The 22004-nt window shown below is 41.8% G+C and overlaps 2 protein-coding genes across 3 annotated transcripts in view; one reads left to right on the top strand and one right to left on the bottom strand.

Moving 5' to 3' along the window:
* The window catches only part of AMFR (autocrine motility factor receptor), a 59185-nt gene that overhangs the window by 32893 nt on the left and 4288 nt on the right, over positions 1 to 22004 (top strand). For both annotated transcript variants that reach the window (XM_064383086.1, XM_064383087.1), the window contains exons 11-12: positions 18493 to 18627; positions 20299 to 20382. In XM_064383086.1, the coding sequence (XP_064239156.1) occupies positions 18493 to 18627; positions 20299 to 20382 (219 nt within the window). The remainder of the gene's footprint in view (positions 1 to 18492; positions 18628 to 20298; positions 20383 to 22004) is intronic.
* Positions 8968 to 9430, bottom strand: LOC135277246 (large ribosomal subunit protein eL32-like). The gene has a single exon (XM_064383085.1). The coding sequence runs from the start codon at positions 9421 to 9423 to the stop codon at positions 9016 to 9018; it is 408 nt and encodes a 135-aa protein (XP_064239155.1). The 5' UTR covers positions 9424 to 9430; the 3' UTR covers positions 8968 to 9015.

Below are 22004 nucleotides of genomic sequence, written 5' to 3'. Positions count from 1 at the left end.
GTGACAAGAGTGAAGCTCTGTCTCAAAAAAAAGAAAAAGAAAAACTGAATGAGGCTCACCAAATGTGTGTTTTTGTTCCTCATCTCTTCCTCCCTTTCCTCCAAAAATTTTGTGTGTGTGTGTGTGTGTGTGTGTGTGTGTTTGCGTGCGTGCGTGCATGTGTATGCATGTGTGTATATGCCTTGAAATGTTGAGGCGTGGTATTGGCTCAAGGATATTGTTTGAATACTTAAGTTTCTTTGTGTTTTTCCAAAGGAATGTGTTGTTATTTTACAATGATGGAGAAACATGTTTCACCATTGTTGAAATCCAGTGCAAACCACCTTAGTACTGCTTGGATTAGGGCCTCTGGCTGACCTGGATAAGCCCTTGCCAGTGCTTTGGAAGGTCATTGGTTTATAAGTTAATTAGCTGATCTCTATTGATGGATTGAACAAATTTGAACTGAGAGCCTATTCCTGAGACAGGCACTATGGTGAGCATAGCACCTACAATGTCAGTAAGGTAGACAAAATCTTACTCTCTATTACTCTCAAGTAGAGTAGATATTAACTGGGAAAACAGGTCATAAATATAAATAAGGTGACTGCTGATGGTGATGAGTGCTCTGGCAGCAATAAGGCAGGCAGTGTGGTGGAGCAGGTGGGTAGAGGCCAGAGGAAGCATTTTAGAGGAGGCATTTGGAGAAGTTCTCTTTGAGGAGTATGTAAGCTAAGACATGAAGGATGAGATGGAGCTGGATCAGGGGGAAGGAGGCAGTGGAAACAGTAGGTGCAAAGGCCATGAGGTGAGAGTGTTGGGAACTGAGAAAGGCCATTATGTTTAAGACCTAGCAAGTAGGGGACCAAGACTGTGATATAAATTGAGATTGCATAGCCAGAACATACAGGGTCTTATAGGCCACAGCCAAATCGATATCTTGTAAAAGTATTAGAAGGCCAGTCAAAGCTTCTTAAAGACCCCACCACCACCACCAGGGGACTGACAGGACATTTAACAAAATGATTTTGCTTCTGGGAGGAGGATGAATTATAGAGGGTCAGAAATGGAAGCAGCAGGACCAGCAGTTCAGATGTTGCTGCAGTAGTTAAGGCAAACTCACATGGGGACTTGGACAGGGGTGTTGGTAATAAATGTGAAAAGAAGTGGCAGATGTAGGATACTTGTCAGGTGAGCTGGCAGGACTTGGTGCTTTGGTTGGATATGGGGGTAGTGGGATGAGAGAAGTGGCGGAATGGAAGCTGCCTTGTTGGGTTTGAATTAAGCAGCTGAATTGACAGTGGTACCATGTACTGAGATGGAAAAACTTGGGAGGCACAGGCATGAGGATGGGGCGCAGCATTCTGTTTGGGTAAGTTTGGGATGTTCTATAGACAGTTCTGGACCTTAGTGAGGATATCAAGCGAGAGATGCACATTTGGGAAATTGAAGCCTGGAGGTGACATCTACAGCAGGGGACAAAGAGAAGAGGACTGACGTCACAGCTCTAGGTCCTGCCATGTTCAGAGGTCTTACAGAGAGGGAGGAGCCATGACAGCCGGTGGAGAGGGAAGGAAACCAGGAGAAGGTGGCAGCACAGTACAAGGAGTTTGGGTTTCCAGGAGGGAAGAGTCAAGCGTGTGGAATTCTTACAAGATGAGCTCATAGAAGTGCATGTTGGATTTGGCAGAGTGGGGGTGATTGATTAGCTGGAGAATAACCAGCACTTTCCATGGCCCAAGGGGTTGGACACTAGATTGTGGTGGATTGAAATGAATGGAAGCTGAATAAATAGACCATACGAGGAAGTATGTTATGAAGAAGGACACAGAGCAGTAGAGGTGGTAGCTTGATAGGGGTGTGGCATCCAGGGTTGTGTTTTGTTTTTTAAGATTTTTGAATAGGCCATTAATTTATAAGTTTCAGAAACTAGAGGAGTATACAGTGAAGTCATGCTCCCATCCTTTTCCCGTGTGCCCAGCTCCCACGTCCCCTTAATAACATGGGTTAGTTTCTTATGTATTATGTTGCTCTAGAAGGCTTATAGGCTCATACCAGCCAATGCTAGTATTTATTCTTTTTCTTACAGAAAAGTAAGTGAATGTTTTTCACATTGTGCAACTGTCACCACCATCCACCTATAGAACTCTTTTCATTTTGCAAAATTGAAACTCTATAGCAAGTCTGTCCAACCTGTGGGTGCATGTAGCCCAGGACAGCTTTGAATGCAGCCCAACACAGATTCATAAACTTTCTTAAAACATTGCAAGATGTTTTGCAGGTTTTTTTTTTTTTTTTAGCTCATCAGATATCGTTAGTGTTAGTATATTTTATGTGTGGCCCAAGACAATTATTCTTCCAGTGTAGCCCAGGGAAGCCAAAATATTGGACACCCCTGCTGTATACCCATTAAACAGTTAACTACTAATTTTCCCCTCCCTCTGGCCCTTGGCAACCAATATGCTACTTGCTTTTTCTATGAGTTGAACTACCTAGGCACCTCATATAAATAGAATTATACAATATTTGTCATTTTGTGACTGACTTATTTCACTTAGCATAATATCATGGTTCATCCATGTTGTAACACAAGTCAGAATTTTTTTCCTTTTAAGGTTGAGTGATATTCCATTGTATGTAGATACCACATTTTATTTATCTATTCTGCCACTGGACGCTTGCGTTGCTCCCACATTTTAGCTATCGTGAGTAATGCTACTGTGAACATGAATACATATATTTCTTTGAGACCCTGCTTCTAATTCTTTTGAGTACTCATGAGTCTTTTTTGTTTGTTTGCTTTTAAGACTACTTTTTTAGAGCAGTTTCAGGCTTACAGCAAAATTAAGAAGAAGATACAGAGATTTCCCATATACCTCCTGTGCCCACACATGCACAGCCTTCCCCGTTATCAACATCCCTCAGCAAAGGGTATGTTTGTTACAGTTGATGAACCTATGTTGGCACATCATAATCACCCAAAGTCCATAGTTTACCTATGTTCCCTCTATAGGTTTGGACAAATATATAGTGACAGGTATCCACATGATACAGAATATTTTCACTGCCCTAAAGATTCTGTATACACTCTCTGCCTTTTCTTTCCTTCCCCCAACCTCTAGCAACCACTGATCTTTTTACTGTCTTCATAGCTTTGCCTTTCCAGAATGCCATACATTTGGAATCCTGCAGTATGTAGCCTTTTCAGATGGCTTATTTCATTTAATTATTTGCATGCATGTTTCCTTTATATCTTTTCAGGGATTGATAGCTCATTTCTTGTTAGCACCAAATAATATTCCATTGTCTGGATATACTACAGTATTTTTTTTTTAATTGCATTTTAGGTTTTGGGGTACATGTGAAGAACATGCAAGATTGTTGCATAGGTACACACATGGCAGTGTGATTTGCTGCCTTCCTCCTCATCACCTATATCTGGCATTTCTCCCCATGCTATCTCTCCCCAACTTCCCACCCCTCACTGTCCCTCCCCTGTTTCCCCTCGACAGACCCCAGTGTGTGATGCTTCCCTCCCTGTGTCCATGTGTTCTCATTGTTCAACACCCACCTATTAGTGAGAATATGTGGTGTCTGATTTTCTGTTCTTGTGTCAGTTTGCTGATAGTGATGGTTTCCAGGTTCAACCATGTCCCTACAAAGGACACGAACGCATCATTTTTTGTGGCTGCATAATATTCCATGGTGTATATGTGTCACATATTCCCTGTCCAGTCTATCATCGATGGGCATTTGGGTTGGTTCCAGGTCTTTGCTATTGTAAGCAGTGCTGCAATGAACATTCGTGTGCATGTGTCCTTATAGTAGAACAATTTATAATCCTTTGGATATATACCCAGTAATGAGATTGCTGGGTGAAATGGAATTTCTATTTCTAGGTCCTTGAGGAATGGCCACACTGTCTTCCACAATGGTTGAACTAATTTACACTCCCACCAACAGTGTAAAAGTGTTCCTGTTTCTCCACATCCTCTCCACATCTGTTGTCTCCAGATTTTTTAATGATCGCCATTCTAACTGGCGTGAGATGGTATCTCAATGTAGTTTTGATTTGCATTTCTCTAATGACCAGTGATGATGAGCATTTTTTCATATGTTTGTTGGCCTTATGTATGTCTTCTTTTGTGAAGTGTCTGTTCATATCCTTCACCCACTTTTGAATGGGCTTGTTTTTTTCTTGTAAATCTGTTTTAGTTCTTTGTAGATTCTGGATATCAGCCCTTTGTCAGATGGGTAGATTGCAGAAATTTTTTCCCATTCTGTTGGTTGCTGATTCACTCTAATGACTGTTTCTTTTGCTGTGCAGAAGCTGTGGAGTTTGATTAGGTCCCATTTGTCTATTTTGGCTTTTATTGCCAATGCTTTTGGTGTTTTGGTCATGAAGTCCTTGCTTATGCTTATGTCCTGAATGGTTTTGTCTGGATTTTCTTCTAGGGTTTTTATGGTGTTGGGTCTTATGTTTAAGTCTTTAATCCATCTGGAGTTAATTTTAGTGTAAGGTGTCAGGAAGGGGTCCAATTTTTGCTTTCTGCACATGGCTAGCCAGTTTTCCCAACACCATTTATTAAACAGGGAATCCTTTCTCCATTGCTTGTTTTTGTCAGGTTTGTCAAAGATCAGATGGTTGTAGATGTGTGGGATTGCCTCTGAGGCCTCTGTTCTCTTCCATTGGTCTATATCTCTGTTTTGGTACCAGTACCATGCTGTTTTGATTACTATAGCCTTGTAGTATAGTTTGAAGTCCGGTAGTGTGATGCCTCCAGCTTTGTTCTTTTTGCTTAGAATTGACTTGGCTATGTGGGCTCTCTTTTGGTTCCATATGAAGTTTCAGGTGGTTTTTTCCAGTTCTGTAACGAAGGTCATTGGTAGCTTGATGGGGATAGCATTGAATCTGTAAATTACTTTGGGCAGTATGGCCATTTTCACAATATTGATTCTTCCTAACCATGAGCATGGAATGTTTCTCCATCTGTTTGTGTTCTCTCTTATTTTGTTGAGCAGTAGTTTGTAGTTCTCCTTGAAGAGGTCCTTTACATTCCTTGTTAGTTGTATTCCTAGGTATTTTATTCTCTTTGTAGCAATTGTGACTGGTAGTTCGTTCTTGATTTGGCTGTCTTTAAGTCTGTTATTGGTATATAGGAATGCTTGTGATTTTTGCACATTGATTTTGTATCCTGAGACTTTGCTGAAGTTATACTACAGTATTAATTCATTTACCTACTTAAGGACATCTTGGTTGCTTCCTTTAAGATTTTTTCCAAGTTTTGGTAGTTACAAATAAAGCTGCTATAAACATCTCTGTGCAGGATTTTATGTATACATAAGTTTATAACTTCCTTGGTGAAATGCTGATACGATTTGACTGTGTCCCCACCCACATCTCATCTTGAATTCCCATGTGTTGTGGGAAGTAGTTGAATCACTGGGGCAGATCTTTTCCATGCTGTTCTTGTGATAGTGAATAAGTCTCATATGTCTCACAAGATATGATGGTTTTAAAAAGAGGAGTTCCCTGTACAGGCACTCTCTCTTTGCCTGCCACCATCCATGTAAGATGTGACTTGCTCTTCCTTGCCTTCCACCATGATTGTGAGGCCTCCCCAGCCATGTAGAACTGTAAGTTGATGAAACCTCTTTATTTTGTAAATTGCTGGTCTTGGGTATGTCCTTATCAGCAGCATGAAAATAAACTAATTGGTACCAGGAGTGGGGTGCTATGGTAGATACCCAAAAATGTGGAAGCCACTTTGGAACTGGCTAACAGGCAAGAGTTGGAATGGTTTGGAGGGCTCAGGAGAAGACAGGAAAATGTGGGAAAGTTTGGAACTCCCTAGAGACTTGTTGAATGGCTTTGTCCAAAATACTGATAATGATATGGAAAATGAAATCAAGGCTGAGGTGTTCTCAGATGGAGATGAGGAACTTGTTGGGAACTAGAGCCAGAGTGACTCTTGTTATGTTTCAGCAAAGAGAATGGTGACATTTTGCCCCTGCCTTAGAGATTTGGGGAACTTTGAACTTGAGAGAGATGATTTAGGGTATCTGGCAGAAGAAATTTTTAAGCAACAAAGCATTCAAGAGGCGACTTGGGTGCCATTAAAGGCATTCAGTTTTAAAAGGGAAACAGCATAAAAGTTCAGAAAATTTGCAGCTTGACGTGCAATAGAAAAGAAAATCCCATTTTCTGAGGAGAAATTCAAGCTGGCTGCAGAAATTTGCATAAGTAACCAGGAGGTGAATGTTAATCCCCGAGACAGTGGGCAAAATGTCTCCAGGGCTTGTCAAAGGTCTTCACAGCAGCCCCTCTCATCACAGGCTCAGAGGCCTAGGAGAAAAACATGGTTTCATGAGTTGGGTCCAGGGTTCCCGTGCTGTGTGCAGCCTAGGGACTTGGTACCCTGTGTCTCAGCTGCTCCAGCCATGGCTCCAAGAGGCCAATGTACAGCTTGGGCCCTGGCTTCAGAGGGTGCAAGCCCCAAGCCTTGGCAGCCTTCAGGTGATGTTGAGTCTGCCAGTGTGCAGAAGTCAATAATTGGGGTTTTGGAACCTCTGCCTAGATTTCAGAAGATGTATGGAAACACCTGGATGCCCAGGCAGAAGTTTGCGGCAGGGATGGGACCTTCATGGAGAACCTCTGTTAGGGCAGTGCAGAAGGGAAATGTCAGAGTCCCCACACAGAGTCCCTACTGGGGCACCACCTAGCAGAGCTGTGAGAAGAGGGCCACTGTCCTCCAGACCCCAGAATGGTAGATCCACTGACAGCTTGCGCCATGCATGCCTGAAGAAGCCACAGACACTCAATGCCAGCCTGTGAAAGCAGACAGAGGGGAAGCGGTACCCAGCAGAGTCACAGGGGTGGAGCTGCCCAAGACCATGGAAACCCAGATGTTGCATCAGTGTGACCCAGATGCAAGACATGGATTCAAAGGAAATCATTTTGGAGCTTTAAGATTTGACTGCCCTGCCTTATTTCAGACTTGCATGCAGCCTGTAGCCCCTTTGTTTTGACCAGTTTCTCCCATTTGGAATGGCTGTATTTACCCAATGCCTATATCCCCGTTGTATCTAGGAAGTAACTAACTTGCTTCTGATTTTACAGGCTCACAGGCAGAAGGGACTTGCCTTATCTCAGATGAGATGTTGGACTATGGACTTTTGATTTAATGATGAAATAAGTTAAGACTTTGAGGGACTTTTGGGAAGGCATGATTGGTTTTGAAATGTAAGGACAGGAGATTTGGGAGGGGCCAGGGGCGGAATGATATGGTTTGACTGTGTCCCCAACCCAATCTCGTCTTGAATTCCCACATTTTATGGGAGGGACCCAGTAGGAGGTAGTTGAGCCATGGGGACAGGTCTTTCTCCTGCTGTTCTCATGATAGTGAGTAAGTCTCACAAGATATGATGGTTTTAAAAAGAGGAGTTCACCTGCAGAAGCTCTCTCTCTTTGCCTGCCACCATCCATGTAAGATGTAACTTGCTCCTCCTTGCCTTCCGCCATGATTGTGAGGCCTCCCTAACCATGTGGAACTGTAAGTCAATTAAACCTCTTTCTTTTGTAAATTGCCAGTCTTGGGTATGTCTTTATCAGCAAGGTGAAAATGGATGAATACAAATGCTAAACAACGTAATTGCTAGATCAAATGGTAAAATTGTCTACTTTTGTTAGAAGCTGCCAAATTGTCCTCCAGAGTGGCTATATCATCTTGCATTCTCACCAGCAGTAAATGAGAGTTCCTGTTACTCTACATCCTCACCAACATTTGGTGTTGTCAGTATTCTAGATTTTGGCTGTTATAATATATATATAGTGGTATCTTGTTTTTATTTGATGACATATGATGCGAAGCAACTTGTTATATTCTTATTTGCCATCTGTATATCTTTTTTGGTGAAGTATCTATTAAGGTCTTAAACCCATTTTTTGATCAGGTTGTTTTTTTACTGTTGAGCTTTAAAAATTCTTTGTATATTTTGGATACAAGTCCTTTATCAGGTGTGTCTTTTACAAATACTTTCCCCCAGTCTGTGGTTTGCCATCTTATTTTCTTGACATTGTCTTTTGCAGAACTTTTTACTTTTAATGAAGTCCAACATCAATTATTTTCTTTCATGGATTGTACCTTTGGTATTGTATCTAAAAAGTCACTGCCATACCCTAGGTTGTTTATTTCTCTGTTATCTTCTAGGGGTATTATAGTTTTGCATTTTACATTTAGGCCTGTGATCCATTTTGAGTTCATTCTTGTGAAGAGTATAAGGTCTGTGTCTAGATTATTTTTTTTTGCATGTGCCTGGCCAGTTATAGCACCATTTGTTGAAAAGGCTATCTTTTCTCTATTGTATTGCTTTTCCTGTTCTGTCAAAAATCAGTTAACTATTTATGTGGGTTTAGTTCTAGGCTCTCTATTCTCTTCCATTGATCTATTTGTTCTTTTGCCAATATCACATTGTCTTGATTATTATAGCTTTATAGTAAGTCTTTTAGTCAGGCAGTGTCAAGTCCTCCAACTTTGTTCTTCTTCAATATTGTATTGGCTATCCTGGGTCTTTGGTCTCTTCATATAACCTTTAGAATCATTTTGTCAATATCCACAAAATAGCATGCTGGGATATTGATTGGGATTGCATTGAATCTGTACATCAAGTTGGGAAGAATGGACATCTTGACAGTATTTAGTCTTTCTGTCCATGAACCTGGACTATCTTTCCACTTATTTCATTATTCTTTGATATCATTTATCAAGATTTTGTAATTTTCCTTGTATAGATCTTATACATATTTTATCCTAAATATTTTATTTTACTGGGGCTAATATAAATAATACTGTGTTTTTAATTTCAAATTCCACTTGCTCGTTTCTGTATGTAGGAACACAGTTGACTACAGTATGTTAACTTTGTATCTGACAACCTTGCTGTAATTGTTTATTAGTTCCAAGAGTGGTTTTTTTTTTTTTTTTAAGGAAGGCAGATGCCAGTTTTATTTAAATACAAAACGTGCACATAAGCTGTCTACTCATTTTCTTCGCTGCGCAGCCTGGCATTGGGGTTGGTGACTCTGATGGCCAGCTGCGCAACTCTTTCCACGATGGCTTTGCGGTTCTTGGAGGAAACATTGTGAGTGATCTCAGCACAGTAAGATTTCTTGCACATCAATAGCACTTCCAGCTCCTTGATGTTGTGGATTAGGAACTTACGGAAGCCACTGGGCAGCATGTGCTTTGTTTTCTTGTTGCTCCCATAACCAGTGTTAGGCATCAAGATCTGGCCCTTGAACCTTCTACGAACCCTGTTGTCAATACCTCTGGGTTTCCGCCAGTTACGCTTAATTTTGACGTATCGGTCTGACTGGTGCCGGATGAACTTCTTGGTTCTCTTTTTGACGATCTTGGGTTTCACAAGGGGTCTAAGGGCGGCCATGATGCCCAGGAGGAGATCGCTGCTACCTCCGTAGGCAGTGCCGAGGAAGAGAGAAGGGCCCAAGAGTGTTTTTATCAGTTCTTCAAGATTTTCTACATAGATGAGCATGCCATCTGCAAACAGAGTTTTATTTCTTCCTTCCCAATGTGTTTACCTTTTCTTTTGTTGTCTTACTGTATTAGCTTGGTCTTCTAGAATGACATTGGAAAGCAGTGGTTAGATGGAACACCTTTGTCTTATTCCTGATCTTAATGTGTGAGAGCTTTGAGTTTCTCACCATTAAGCATGATGTTAGTGGTAGGCTTTTTGTAGATATTCTTTATCACTGTGACAAAGTTCCCCTCTATTCCTAGTTTACTGAGAGTTGTTTTTTTTTTTTTTAAGATGAATGAGTGTTGGATTTTTGTCAAGTGATTTTTCTGCATCTATTGATATGGTCATGTTATTTTTCTTTTTTAGCCTGTTGATGTATTGGATTATATTAACTGCTTTTCAAATGTTGAACCAGCCTTATGTACCTGAGATAAATACCAGTTGGATGTAGTGTATAATTATTTTTAAACATTGTTGGATTTGATTTGCTAATATTTTATTGAGGATTTTTACATATATGTTCATGGGAGATATTAGTCTGTAGTTTCTTTTTCTTGTAATATCTCTCTCTGGTTTTGGTAGTAGGGTAATGCTGATCTTATAGTATGAGTTAGGAAGTATCCCTTCTGCTTCTGTCCTCTAAAAGATATTGTAGATAATTGGTACAATTTCTTCCTTAAATGTTTGGTAGAATTCACTAGTGAACCTGTCTGGGCCTGGTGCCTTCTGCTGTGGAAGGTTATTAATTATTTATACAATTTCACATTGTTTATTTGTTCTTGTGTAAGTTTTGGCAATTATAAAAAGTGATCTGTATAATATTTCTTATATTAGTAATTTAAGTCCTCTCATTTTTTCTTAGTTAGCTTGGCTTAGAGGCTTATCAATTTTATTGATCTTTTCAAAGGACCAGCTTTTGATTTCATTGACTTTTCTCTATTGATTTCTTATTTTCAATTTCATGGACTTCTGCCCTCATTTTTATTATTTGTTTTCTTCTGCTTACTTTGGATTTAATTTACTCTTCTTTCTCTAATTTCCTAAGATGGAAACTTATTTATTTTATGTCTTCTTTTCTAATATATACATTCAGTGCTAAACATTTTCCTCCAAGCATGGCTTTCACTGCATCTCACAATTTCGATAAATTATGTTTCCATTTTCATTTAATTCAAAATATTTTAAAATTTATCTTGAGATATCTTCTTTGATCTCTGTGTTATTTAGAAGTGTGTTGTTTAATCTTCATGTATTTTGGGATTTTCCAGATTTCTTACTGTTAATGATTTCTGCTCTAAGAGCAGACATTGTGTAATTTATATTCTTTTAAATTTATTAAGATGTGTTTTGTGGCCTAGCGTGTGATCTGTCTTGAATGTTCTATGTGAGCTTGAGAATAATGTGTATTCTGCTGTTGTTGAATGGTCTACAGATATTGATTGTATACAGTTGATTGATGGTAGTGTTAGTTTAGCTATGTTCTCACTGATTTTCTGCCTGCTTGAGTGTTCATTTCTGATACATGTTGTGGTCTCCAAATCCATCTGTTTATCTTTGCAGTTCTTTTAATTTTTGCCTCAGTCTGATGCTTTGTTGTTAGGTGTATATACTTTTAATTTAATTTTTTTGGAGACAGAGGCTCATCCTGTTGCCTAAGCTGGAGTGCAGTGGCCTGATCTTGGCTCACTGTAGCCTCCGCCTCTTGGGCTCAAGCGAGTCTCCTGCCTCAGCCTCCTAAGTAACTGAAATTTCAGGCCCACCACCACGCCTGACTAATTTTTGTATTTTTATTAGAGACAGGGTTTCACCATGTTGGCCAAGCTGGTCTCAAACTCTTGACCTCAAGTGATCTGCCTGCCTTGGCCTCCCAAATTGCTGGGATTACAGGTGTGAGCCACTGTGCCCAGCAGGCGTATATACTTTAAAGATGCCATGTCTTCTTGGAGAACTGACCCCGTGATCATTTTGTAATGCTGTTCTTTATCCCTGATAACTTTGATTGCTTTGACATTTGCTCTGTGAAATTAACGTAGCTGTTCCTGGTTTCTTTTGGTTAGTGTTGGCATGGTATATTTTTCTTAATCCGTTTTCTTTTAATCTGTATGTGTCTTTATTTTAAAGTGGGTTTCTTGTAAACAACATTCAGTTAGGTCTTGCTTTTTTTTTAAATTTACTCTGACAACCTCTCTTATTTGATACATTTAAGCCATTGATGTTCAGAGTGATTATTGATGTGTATTTGGATTAATAACTACCATTTTGTTACTCTTTTTTGTTTGTTGTCCTTGTTTTTTGTTCCTATGTTTGTCTTCCACTCTTTGTCTTTTGTGCTTTTAATTGAACATTTTATAGAATTCCATTTTCTCTCCCTTCTTAGCATGTCATTTATACTATTTGTTACTTGTTTTAATGCAGGGGTGTCCAATCTTTTGGCTTCCCTGGGCCACGTTGAAAAAAGAGTTGTCTTGGGCTACATGTAAAATATGCTAATGCTAATGATAGCAAAGGAGCTAAAAAGAAATTGTAAAAATATCTTATAATGTTTTAAGAAAGTTTACAAATTTGTGTTGGGCTGCATTCAAAGCTGTGTGGACCATGGGTTGGACAAGCTTGTTTTAATGGTTGCCCTAGAGTTTGTAATACACATTTACAACTAATTCATTTATTTTCAAATAGCACCGTACCACTGCATAGGAAGTGTGCGTACTTTGTGATAACAAAACAATTGTAATTCCTTGCTCCTGTCCCTTTTATCATTCATTGTTGTCATTCATTTCACCTGTATGTTAGTACATAAGCACATACACCCACAAGCACACATAACTGAATACGTTGTTGCTGTTGTTATTTTGAACCGAATGTTCTGTTAGATTAAGAAACAATTTTTGGCCGGGCGCGGTGGCTCAAGCCTGTAATCCCAGCACTTTGGGAGGCCGAGGCGGGTGGATCACGAGGTCAAGAGATCGAGACCATCCTGGTCAACATGGTGAAACCCCGTCTCTACTAATACAAAAAAAAAAAAATTAGCTGGGCACGGTGGCGCGTGCCTGTAATCCCAGCTACTCAGGAGGCTGAGGCAGGAAAATTGCCTGAACCCAGGAGGCGGAGGTTGCGGTGAGCCGAGATCGCGCCATTGCACTCCAGCCTGGGTATCAAGAGCGAAACTCCGTCTCAAAAAAAAAAAAAAAAAAAAAAAAAAAGAAACAATTTTTACTTACGCCTTCTTTGATGCTCTTCCTTTCTTTATGTAGAGCTGAGCTTTCTGACCTATGTCGATTTCTTTCTCTCTAGAGAACTTTTTATTTTTAGCATTTCTTGTAAGGCAGGTCTCATAGCAACACATTCCCTCAACTTTGGTTTGTCTGAGACAGTCTTTGTTTCTGCTTCCCTTTGGAAGGATAATTTTGTGGGATATAGAATTCTCGGTTGGTGAGTCTTTTCTTAACACTTTAAATATTTCCTTTCACTGTCTTCTTGCTTGCGGGGTTTCTGAGGAACTATGTCATTCCTATCTTTGCTTCTCTAGAGATAAGGTGCTTTTCCCTCTGGCCTCTTTCAGGATTTTTTTTCTTAATCTTTGATTTTCTATAATTTAAATTTGATATCCTTGGTGTAGTTTTTTGTTGTGTTGTTTTTGTTGGTTTGTTTTTTGGTGGCTTTTTTTTTTTTTTTTTTTGGCATTTGTCCTGCTTAGAGATTCCTGGGTCTGTGGTTTGGTGTCTGACATTAATTTGGGAAAGTTCTCAGCCATTATTGTTTCAATTATTTCTTGTGTTCCTTTCTCTTTTCCTTCTGCAATTCCCATTAAGTGTGTTTACACCTTTTGTAGTCACTCCACGGTCCTTGAATTTTCTGCTGTTATTTTCAGTTTTTATTCTCTTTGCTTTTCCTTTTTTTTTTTTTTTTTTTTGAGATGGAGTCTCACTCTGTTACCCAGGCTGGAGTGCAGAGGCACGATCTTGGCTTGCTGCAACCTCCATCTCTGCAGTTAAAGTGATTCTCCTGCCTCAACCTCCCCAGTAGCTGGTATTACAAGCATGCACCACTATGCCTAGCTAAATTTTTGTATTTTTAGTAGAGACGGTATTTCACCATGTTGCCCAGGCTAGTCTTGAAGTCCTGACCTCAAGTGATCGCCTGCCTTGGTCTCTCAAAGTGCTGGGATTACAGGTGTGAGCCACTGTACCTGGACTGCTTTTCCATTTTCAAAGTATATATCGCAAGCTCAGAGATGCTTCCCTCAGCTGTGTCCATCTATTAATAAGTCTGTCACGGAAATTCTTCACTCGTGTTGGTGTTTCTGGTCTCTGGCACTTCTCTTTGGTTCTTTCTTAGGTTTTCCATCTGCCTGCTCATGCCTGTCTGTTCTAGCATGCTGTCCACTTTATCCATTAGTGCTCTTTGCATATTAATCATAGTTTTAAATTCCCAGTCTGTTAATTTCAGCATCTCTGCTCTGTCTGGCTCTAATGCTTGCTCTGTCTTCTCAAATTGTGTTTTTTGCCTTTTAGTATTCCTTATAATTTTTTCATGGTAGTTGAACACAATGTACTGTGTAAAGGGGACTGTGGTGAACAGGCCTGTCATGATGTAGGTGTCAGGTGAGGGAGGGAAGCATTCTATAGTCCTGGGATTAGGTCTCCGTCTTTTAGTGAGCCCATGGCTCTGGACTGCGAACTTCAATCTACTTCTCAGTTTCCCTTCCTCCTCTGGGACAGGATGGCTGGAGCAGACTAGAGTTCCCCTGGGTAAGTGCAGCTCTGATCAGACCCCAACAGATGATCTTCTGGTTGGGTCGTTTCTCCTGAGGGCAGACATTGTCAAGAACAGAGTGCCCTGGCTGATTTCACTGAGGTGCTTGTTCCCCTCTCCGTGCTGGAAGCAGGAGGGGATGCTTGTCAGATATTTACTGAGAAAGCTGATCACTTCTGGTGCTGAATCTCACAGTATTAGAGGGGAGTCCCCTCTGCTTGAGTGCCCTGGAGTTTTTACCTTTCAGAGTTGTTACACTGAGTCTGTAGCAATTTGTCAGTTACAATTCAGGTTTTCTCCTTTTTTTTTTTTGAGACTGAGTCTTGGTCTGTCACCAGGCTGGAATGCAGTGGTGCGATCTCAGCTCACTGCAACCTCTGCCTTCCAGGTTCAAGTGATGCCCCTGCCTCAGCCTCCAGAGTAGCTGGGACTATAGGTGCACGCCATCACATCCAGCTAATTTTTTTGTATTTTAGTAGAGATGGGGTTTCACCATGTTGGCCAGGATGATCTCGATCTCCTGACCTCGTGATCTGCCCGCCTCAGACTCTTAAAGTGCTGGGATTACAGGCATGAGACACCATGCCGGGCTGTTGTTTTTTAAAGGTAGATTGGAAAGCATGTTTGGTATGTGCATAGGATGATCACCAGAGGGGTAGAGATTGATGGGACAGAATAAATAGAAGAATCAACTAAAAGAGCAGGCTGGGTGGGGAGGTTAGCAGGAGAGAGGGTTGTGAGGACAGGTGGATATAGCTACAGGCATATCCAGATTTGGTTTATAAAGCCAAGGGGTGGAAGCAACTGAAATATCTGCTGGAGATGGATGGGTAAGGAAGATCTGGCAAATCCATACAGTGGAATAGTACTCAGCCTTCAAAAGGAAGGGAGTCCTGTGACATGCTCTGCAGCATGAATGAACCTGGAGGACATTATGCTATGTGAAATAATTCTACCACAAAAAGACAAATACCATGTGAAACTCTTACAAACAGAAAGCAGAATGATAGCTGCAGGAGGGGTGGGGTGAGGTGAAATAGGGCTGTTGTTCTTAGATACAGTTTTACTTTTGCAAGATGAAAAAGTTCAGAAGATCTGTTGCACAGCCCTGTGCCTGTGGTTAACACTGCTACACTATCTAGTCATCTCTCGGTATCTGGGGATTGGTTCTAGGACCCCCTCCTTCAGATACCAAAATCTGTGGATGCTTAAGTCTCTGATGTAAAATGGGGCACTTTAACCCTTAATAGTGTAAGGTAAGAAAAAAAAAAGGTGGGGGATACCATTTGCATGTAACCTGCCCACATCCTCCCTTATACTTTAAATTATCTCCAGATTACTTCTAATACCTAATACAGTGTAAATGCTTTGTAAATGGTTGTTACACTGTATTGTTTAGGAAATAATGACAAGAAAGCCTGTGTATGTTCAGTACAGACACGGCCATCCTTGGCTTAATTGTACAGTACCTGTCAGCAACCACATAACACTTGATCCATGGCTGGCTCAGTCAGCCTGTGAAACTTACCTGCAGTGGGACTGAGGGCTCACTTACACTGACAGATGGTTAAGATGGTAAATTTTATCCATTTTGGGCCATAATAAAAGAAGAAGGCATGACTCTGTTGGCCCCTCTTTCTCCTTAAACCTCAGCTGGGCTGTCAACAGACAGTGAGGGTGACATCTTGGTGGGTATAGGTGGTCTGGGAGTGTGGTAGCTCAGTGCAGCTACTACTGGGCTCATGGCAGGCATTGCAGGGTTCTTGGGTCAGGCAGCCGTTGAAGCTCAGCAGCTGGACCACCCCACCCACCTCCTTTAACAAGTCAGACCACAAGGGTGTGCAGCCCTCCTCAGAATCAGAATTCTTTTCTTGGAGTTACTTAGAATTCTCAGGCAGACCCTGGCTCTTCTTCCTCCAGTTCTGTGATGGGTTGGAGTGGACTATTTTTGGTACAACTAATATACTGGAACCATGCATTTTTTAAGATCCAATATTTAACTTGATAGATTTTCTGGTAGAAAAGCTTTGGTCTAGTAAAATGAGTCTTAGGCGTTTTTTATTTGGGAAATGAGGGGGAAGCTGTTTTAAGAATAAAGAGAAATTTTATCTGATTTTAGAGGTTTTTATGGACTCTTGCCCAGTTAGGTTTGACCTGACCTGGGAAAATAATGATCAACTCATGTTCACATAAACAAGCTGGCTGCAGGAACGAGGAGCCTCAGGGCCCTGGGCACTGCTTGTCTTGCCAACATTCCACCCCTGGCAAGAGCTCTAAGCAGGGCTTGGTGCAGACCTTTTCATCAAGGTTTTGACATTGAGACATACTTCCAACTCTTTCTACAGTTACAACATGTTCGTGGGAGCTGATATCTCAGGAGGACTTTATTGTACCCCAAGGCAATTTTTTTTCTTCCTTTTTCTTTTTTTTTTTTTTTTTTGGTTATTAGAACTTTTCCGAAAATAAAACCTTGGATATAAACATATATAAAATTAATTTACATATGTGAAAAAAAATCCAGAGCTGCTCGGATGAAAGTATGGGGGGTGGTGGTGTGGCCAGGCCTATGTCTGCTCTGCCTACACACACCCCCACCCTAGAGCCCTAAGTAAGCTCTGAGATGCCTCTAGAGTACAGTTTGAAAACTGCAGCTCCAGGGCCATGTAAGGAATTTGCATTCTCTATAATCTCTTTTTTACCATTGAAATATAATTGAGATAGAGTAAAAATTTACCCTTTTTAGTATCCAGTTCAACACGTAATTGTGTATCTATCACCGTAATCAAGATGTGAACAGTTCCATCCTTACCCTCCAGAACTCCACTGTATCGCTTTATAGTCACTTCCTTCCCCGACCCTCAGCCCCTGGCAACCACTTAGCACTTTTCTTTCCCTATAATTGTGCCTGTTTCCAGATGCCATATAAATGCAATCATACACCTGGCTTTTGAATCAGACCTCTTTCACTTAACATAATGTATTTGTTCCCTTTAGGATTATATCTTTAAGGAAAACATATTTTTATACCCAAGATACTTTGAGTTTGAAAATGAATGCTTTTGGGCTGGGTATGGTGGCTCACACCTGTAATCCCAGCACTTTGGGAGGCCGAGGTGGGCAGATCACGAGGTTAGGAGATCGAGACCATCCTGGCTAACACTGTGAAACTCTGTCTCTACTAAAAATACAAAAATTAGCTGAGCATGGTGTTGTTTTCCTGTAATCCTAACTACTTGGGAGGCTGAGGCAGGAGAATCGCTTGAACCAGGGAGTTGGAGGTTGCAGTGAACCGAGACTGTGCAACTGCACTCCAGCCTGGTGACAGAGTGAGACTCCGTTTCAAAAACCAAAAAAACAGAAAGAAAATGAATACTTTTAAAATATTTATTTTTATGTATTTACAGGTTGCAAGTGCAGGTTTCTTACATGCATATATTGCATAGTGGTGAAGTCTGGGTGTTTAGTGTTACCGTCATCTGAAGAGTAAACGTTGTACCCAATAGGAATTTTTCCAACCCTCACCCCCTCCCAACCTCCCACCTTTCATAGTACAGTGTCTGTTATTCCACTCTGGATGACCATGCGCACTCATTGTTTAGCTCCCACTTATAAGAACCTACAGTATTTGACTTTCTGTTCCTGAGTTATTTCACTGAGAATAATAGCCTCCATTTCCATCCATGTTGCTGCAAAAGATATGATTTGGTTTTTTTTTTTTTGTGGCTGAGTAATATTCCATGGTATATATGTGCCTCATTTTCTTTATCGAATCCAGTGTCGAAGGATGCTTAGGTTAATTTCATATTTTTGCTACTGTGAATAGTGCTGCAATAAACATGAGAGCACAGGTATGTTTTTTTATATAATGATTCCTTTCCCTTTGGATATATAGTCAGTAGTGGGATTGCTGGTTTGAATGGTAGTTAAAATGAACACTTTTTAAAACTAGAATATTCTAGTCGAGGTTCTCTTGGGATCCAGTTGGTTTTTCTGTGCTCTTCTCATGTTGAAATTGATGCTGCCTACAGTTGCTTGTTTGGCTTCCTGGAAAAATACTAAAGGGATTGCAGTGTGAATGTGACCTGCCGAATAAGGGTGGCTCCCTTACCTGTGTTTTCAGGGCATGATGTCACATTCTCTGCCCAAAGCCTGCCATATAGTATGACTTCAGTCAGCAGCTGTTGCCAGTGAATGTTTCTGTGGACTCTGTTTGTATTCCTGTAGGCTCATCAGATTCAAGAGATGTTTCCCCAGGTTCCATACCATCTAGTGCTGCAGGACCTCCAGCTGACACGCTCAGTGGAAATAACAACAGACAACATTTTAGAAGGACGGATCCAAGTACCTTTTCCTACACAGGTAAAACAGGGGTTTTAAAGCATGATAAATGGATTCTGTCTTTGCAAAGATTGAATACTGTAGGTTAACTGTTTTAGTTACTTCACAGCTGGATATTATTTATGACTTAGTGAAGGATTTCTGTAAACTCCCTAGCTTTCCCTAATTAATAACTGAGAACAGACTAACCGAAGGTAAGGTGAGTATTTGAGTAACTTTTTGTTCAGACATACACTCTAAACCAGCCTGCCCTTGCCAGTCTAGGAAGTCATAGTATTGGTTCCTATTGGACAAAGGCTGGCAACGTTTTTTCTTTGAAGGGCAGATAATAAATATTTTAGGTCCCATAATCTTTGTTGCTTCTCAACTCTGCTGTCATAGTAGTACAGCAGCCATGGATAGTATTTAAGTAAATGAGCAAGACTGTGTTCCAATAAAACTTTATTTACAAAAATAATTAGAGTAGTGAACTTGGCCTTCAGGCTGTAGTTTGCCAACACCCTGCTCTAGGAGCTAGTGCCATTTGTCCCTAGTTGGCTTTGCACACTGGTGTGGTGTTCCACTAGCTACCATTCATCCATCTGAAGTGGTATTTTTGATTTTTAAAAAGGTCAAATCTCTACTTTGATGGGTACAAGAAGTATTAATATAGATGAGTCTTCTGACAGGACCACAGAATTTGTATATGACCAGGGAATAATCTCCCCCAAATTCTTCAGTTTTAGTATGTAAAAATATGTGCGAATCTATTAATAAAATTCTAAAACCTGAGACTCTCTGAAGTGGGAAAGAGCATGGACTTAGTCACATGGGCTGAGATATCAGATGTGATTCCCAGTTCTCAGGTATTTGACCTGGCTTTGACTGTGGATTTCCCCAGAAGCAGACCCTGGGACAAGGATTTGAATGCACATAGTTAAATTTGGGAAGTGGCCACAGGAATCACAGGTTATGGGTAGGGACGTGAGCTGGGGAAAGGAAGGTGGCCAGTAATGGGTTTGTTATCAAGCAAGTTACCACCATGGGTGACTGAAGCTCCTTCCCATTTGGTGCCTCTGGGATCCAGTGTAGAACATATCCCTCGCGGGAGATGAGGAGCTGGGGTGTTCATAGACTAATTCCCTTCCTCACTGGTTGAGGGCTGCCTCTGGAGTGGCTGAATTACCTCACGTAGCCAGAGAGAGTCCTCAGGCAATGAAATACAGACACCGGCCAGCCAGCAAGCACTGAGGCAGCAAGACCTGAGGGGTGCTGGCTGGTCCCCAGAGTGTCTGCAGCATTGTGTAGATCCTAAACTGGCTAGAAGGAGAATAACAGCAGCACCTGTTTCATAGGATGTGAAGATAAACAGTCATGTCCCGGTTTTCCTTGGTGCCATGCACGAAGTTAGGTGTTCAGTCAGTGTTATCCGCTGTTATCATTGTTTTTGTTGTCTCGTTGCTGTTACTCAAGAGGAAACTAGACGTGGGGCCGGTTGCTGACTCTCAGACGTGGAACTCTAGGTTAGGCCCCAGGCTCCATTGTCTTGCTTTTCATCTTTAAGGCAATTTAATTTCTGTGATGCTGTAGACTTCCTTCAGGTTACACACTGGGTTGGGTACCACAACTCCCTCTGCACTCCAGGGTTTCCCTGAGTCTGTGATTTGATTTCTGAGTGACTGTGGACTGTCTGTGGTGCTTTTTCTCTTCCAGCGGTCAGATAGTATCAGACCTGCATTGAACAGTCCCGTGGAAAGGCCAAGCAGTGACCAGGAAGAGGGAGAAACTTCTGCCCAGGTAAGACCCACACTCTAGCAAGGGTGGTTTCATGGAACTGTGGAGGGGCAATGTGGTCCTGGCAGTGGTCTTCCTCAGTCCTTATACCTGTGAGACTTAGGGCAAGAGTACAAAAGAAACTGTGCTGCATCTGCCCCAGTGATGAAGGGCAGCAAATCTGGCTGTGTCTGTGGTGTGGCCCGTGTTTCCACCCAGGGCTGGCAGCCACTCCCTGGGGATTGCCCTCATGTGCTGGAGGAGAAAGGGGTCATGCTTCCCTGGGCCAGCCCTGCAACCTTGAGCCTGGGTGAGAGCCTGTGGAAGGGCAGAAAGAAGCTGGACTCAGGACTGGGAGGGTGCCTGGACCCATCTAAACCCAGATGGGGATGGCCTAGGGCAAGCTCTCCAGGGAGCTGAGGCCCTTGAGATGCCCTCCCCTATACCTCACTTGTCCGACTCAGGATTTCCAGATACTTCCATGCATTTTGCAAAACAGACCGCCTGAGCTGGGTGGGGCTGGGGGAAGTGTGGCTTTCTTGAGAACCAGATCTGTCTGGTGGCCCACTTTGGGTGCCTTGAGGTGGCCATCCTAACCCCAAGCAGCAGGGCCGAGGCACCACCCTCCCCCGCCCATGCCCTCCGCCCTACACCTGCGTCCCTGGTTCCCACTCCTCTTCTGTGATCCCATTCACTTCCTCAGTTACCGTGTCAGAGCACTTTCTTATGCAATCACAAATAAAAATTGGACAACCCCGCCTTTGCGTTTCTGTGTTTGTGCTGAGGGGCTTTCCTGCACGTGGGCTTGGGTCTAGGGTGGTGCTGCCTTCCTTACCGGGGTGCACAAGGTCTCTCTAGAAGCACTGTTAAGTCACACAAGCTTTCACCTCTTGTGTTTTTCTCTACAAATAGGAAACAGTAAAAGCTACTAGGATTTCTTCAAATCTGTTGCTGGGTTAAGATTTTCATATCCATATCTCTAATTGGATTATGCGTCATTTGTGAAATGGTGCATGGCTTCTAAGGAAGGGGTCCATGTCTGCATTTCCAGTTTTTGGATAGCTGGCAAAGCTGAGATAGGGACACCAGATGGGCTTGGGGGCATCTGTGGGTACAGCACATTCAGTCTCTGGATTTTTCCACCTCTGCTTCTAGAGTTAGCATGAAGATTTCTAAAATATATATATATTTTAGAAAGTATATGTTTCATAAGGAATCTTGCTGTGCAACATTTTTGGTCATTTGTGAAGAAATAACAAGTCCTTGAATACAATCAGTTAACAGAAACTTCAGTGTAGCCCAGTAAGCTTATCAGCTCCACTCATCCTCCATTCTGGTCTGTGCCCTGCCCCCGCTCAGACTGGTAATAGTCAGGCTTGCAGCTGCACAGAGCAGGGGCTATGGTGGGCTGCTCCTGTCTTTCCAACGTCTCCTTGCCTCCTCACTTACCGTTCTTTCTTTCTTTCTTTTCTTTCCTTCTTTCCTTCTTTCTTTTCTTTCTTTCTTGACAGAGTCTCGCTCTGTTGCCAGGCTGGAGTGCAGTGGCACGATCTCGGCTCACTCCAGTCTCCACCTCCAGGGTTCAAGCAATTCTCCTGCATTAGCCTTCCGAGTAGCTGGGACTACAGGCACGCACCACCACATCC

This window comes from Aotus nancymaae, unplaced genomic scaffold (genome assembly GCF_030222135.1).
Source record: "Aotus nancymaae isolate 86718 unplaced genomic scaffold, 86718_ANA_hifiasm-v0.15.2.pri h1tg000030l, whole genome shotgun sequence".
NCBI lineage: Eukaryota > Metazoa > Chordata > Mammalia > Primates > Aotidae > Aotus > Aotus nancymaae.
The sequence above is the reverse complement of the archived record's forward strand: the minus strand, read 5'-3'. Positions and strand labels throughout refer to the sequence as shown.

Excerpts from the sequence above, each read along its gene's own strand:
- LOC135277246 (XM_064383085.1), bottom strand. The coding sequence starts at position 9,423 with ATGGCCGCCCTTAGACCCCTTGTGAAACCCAAGATCGTCAAAAAGAGA.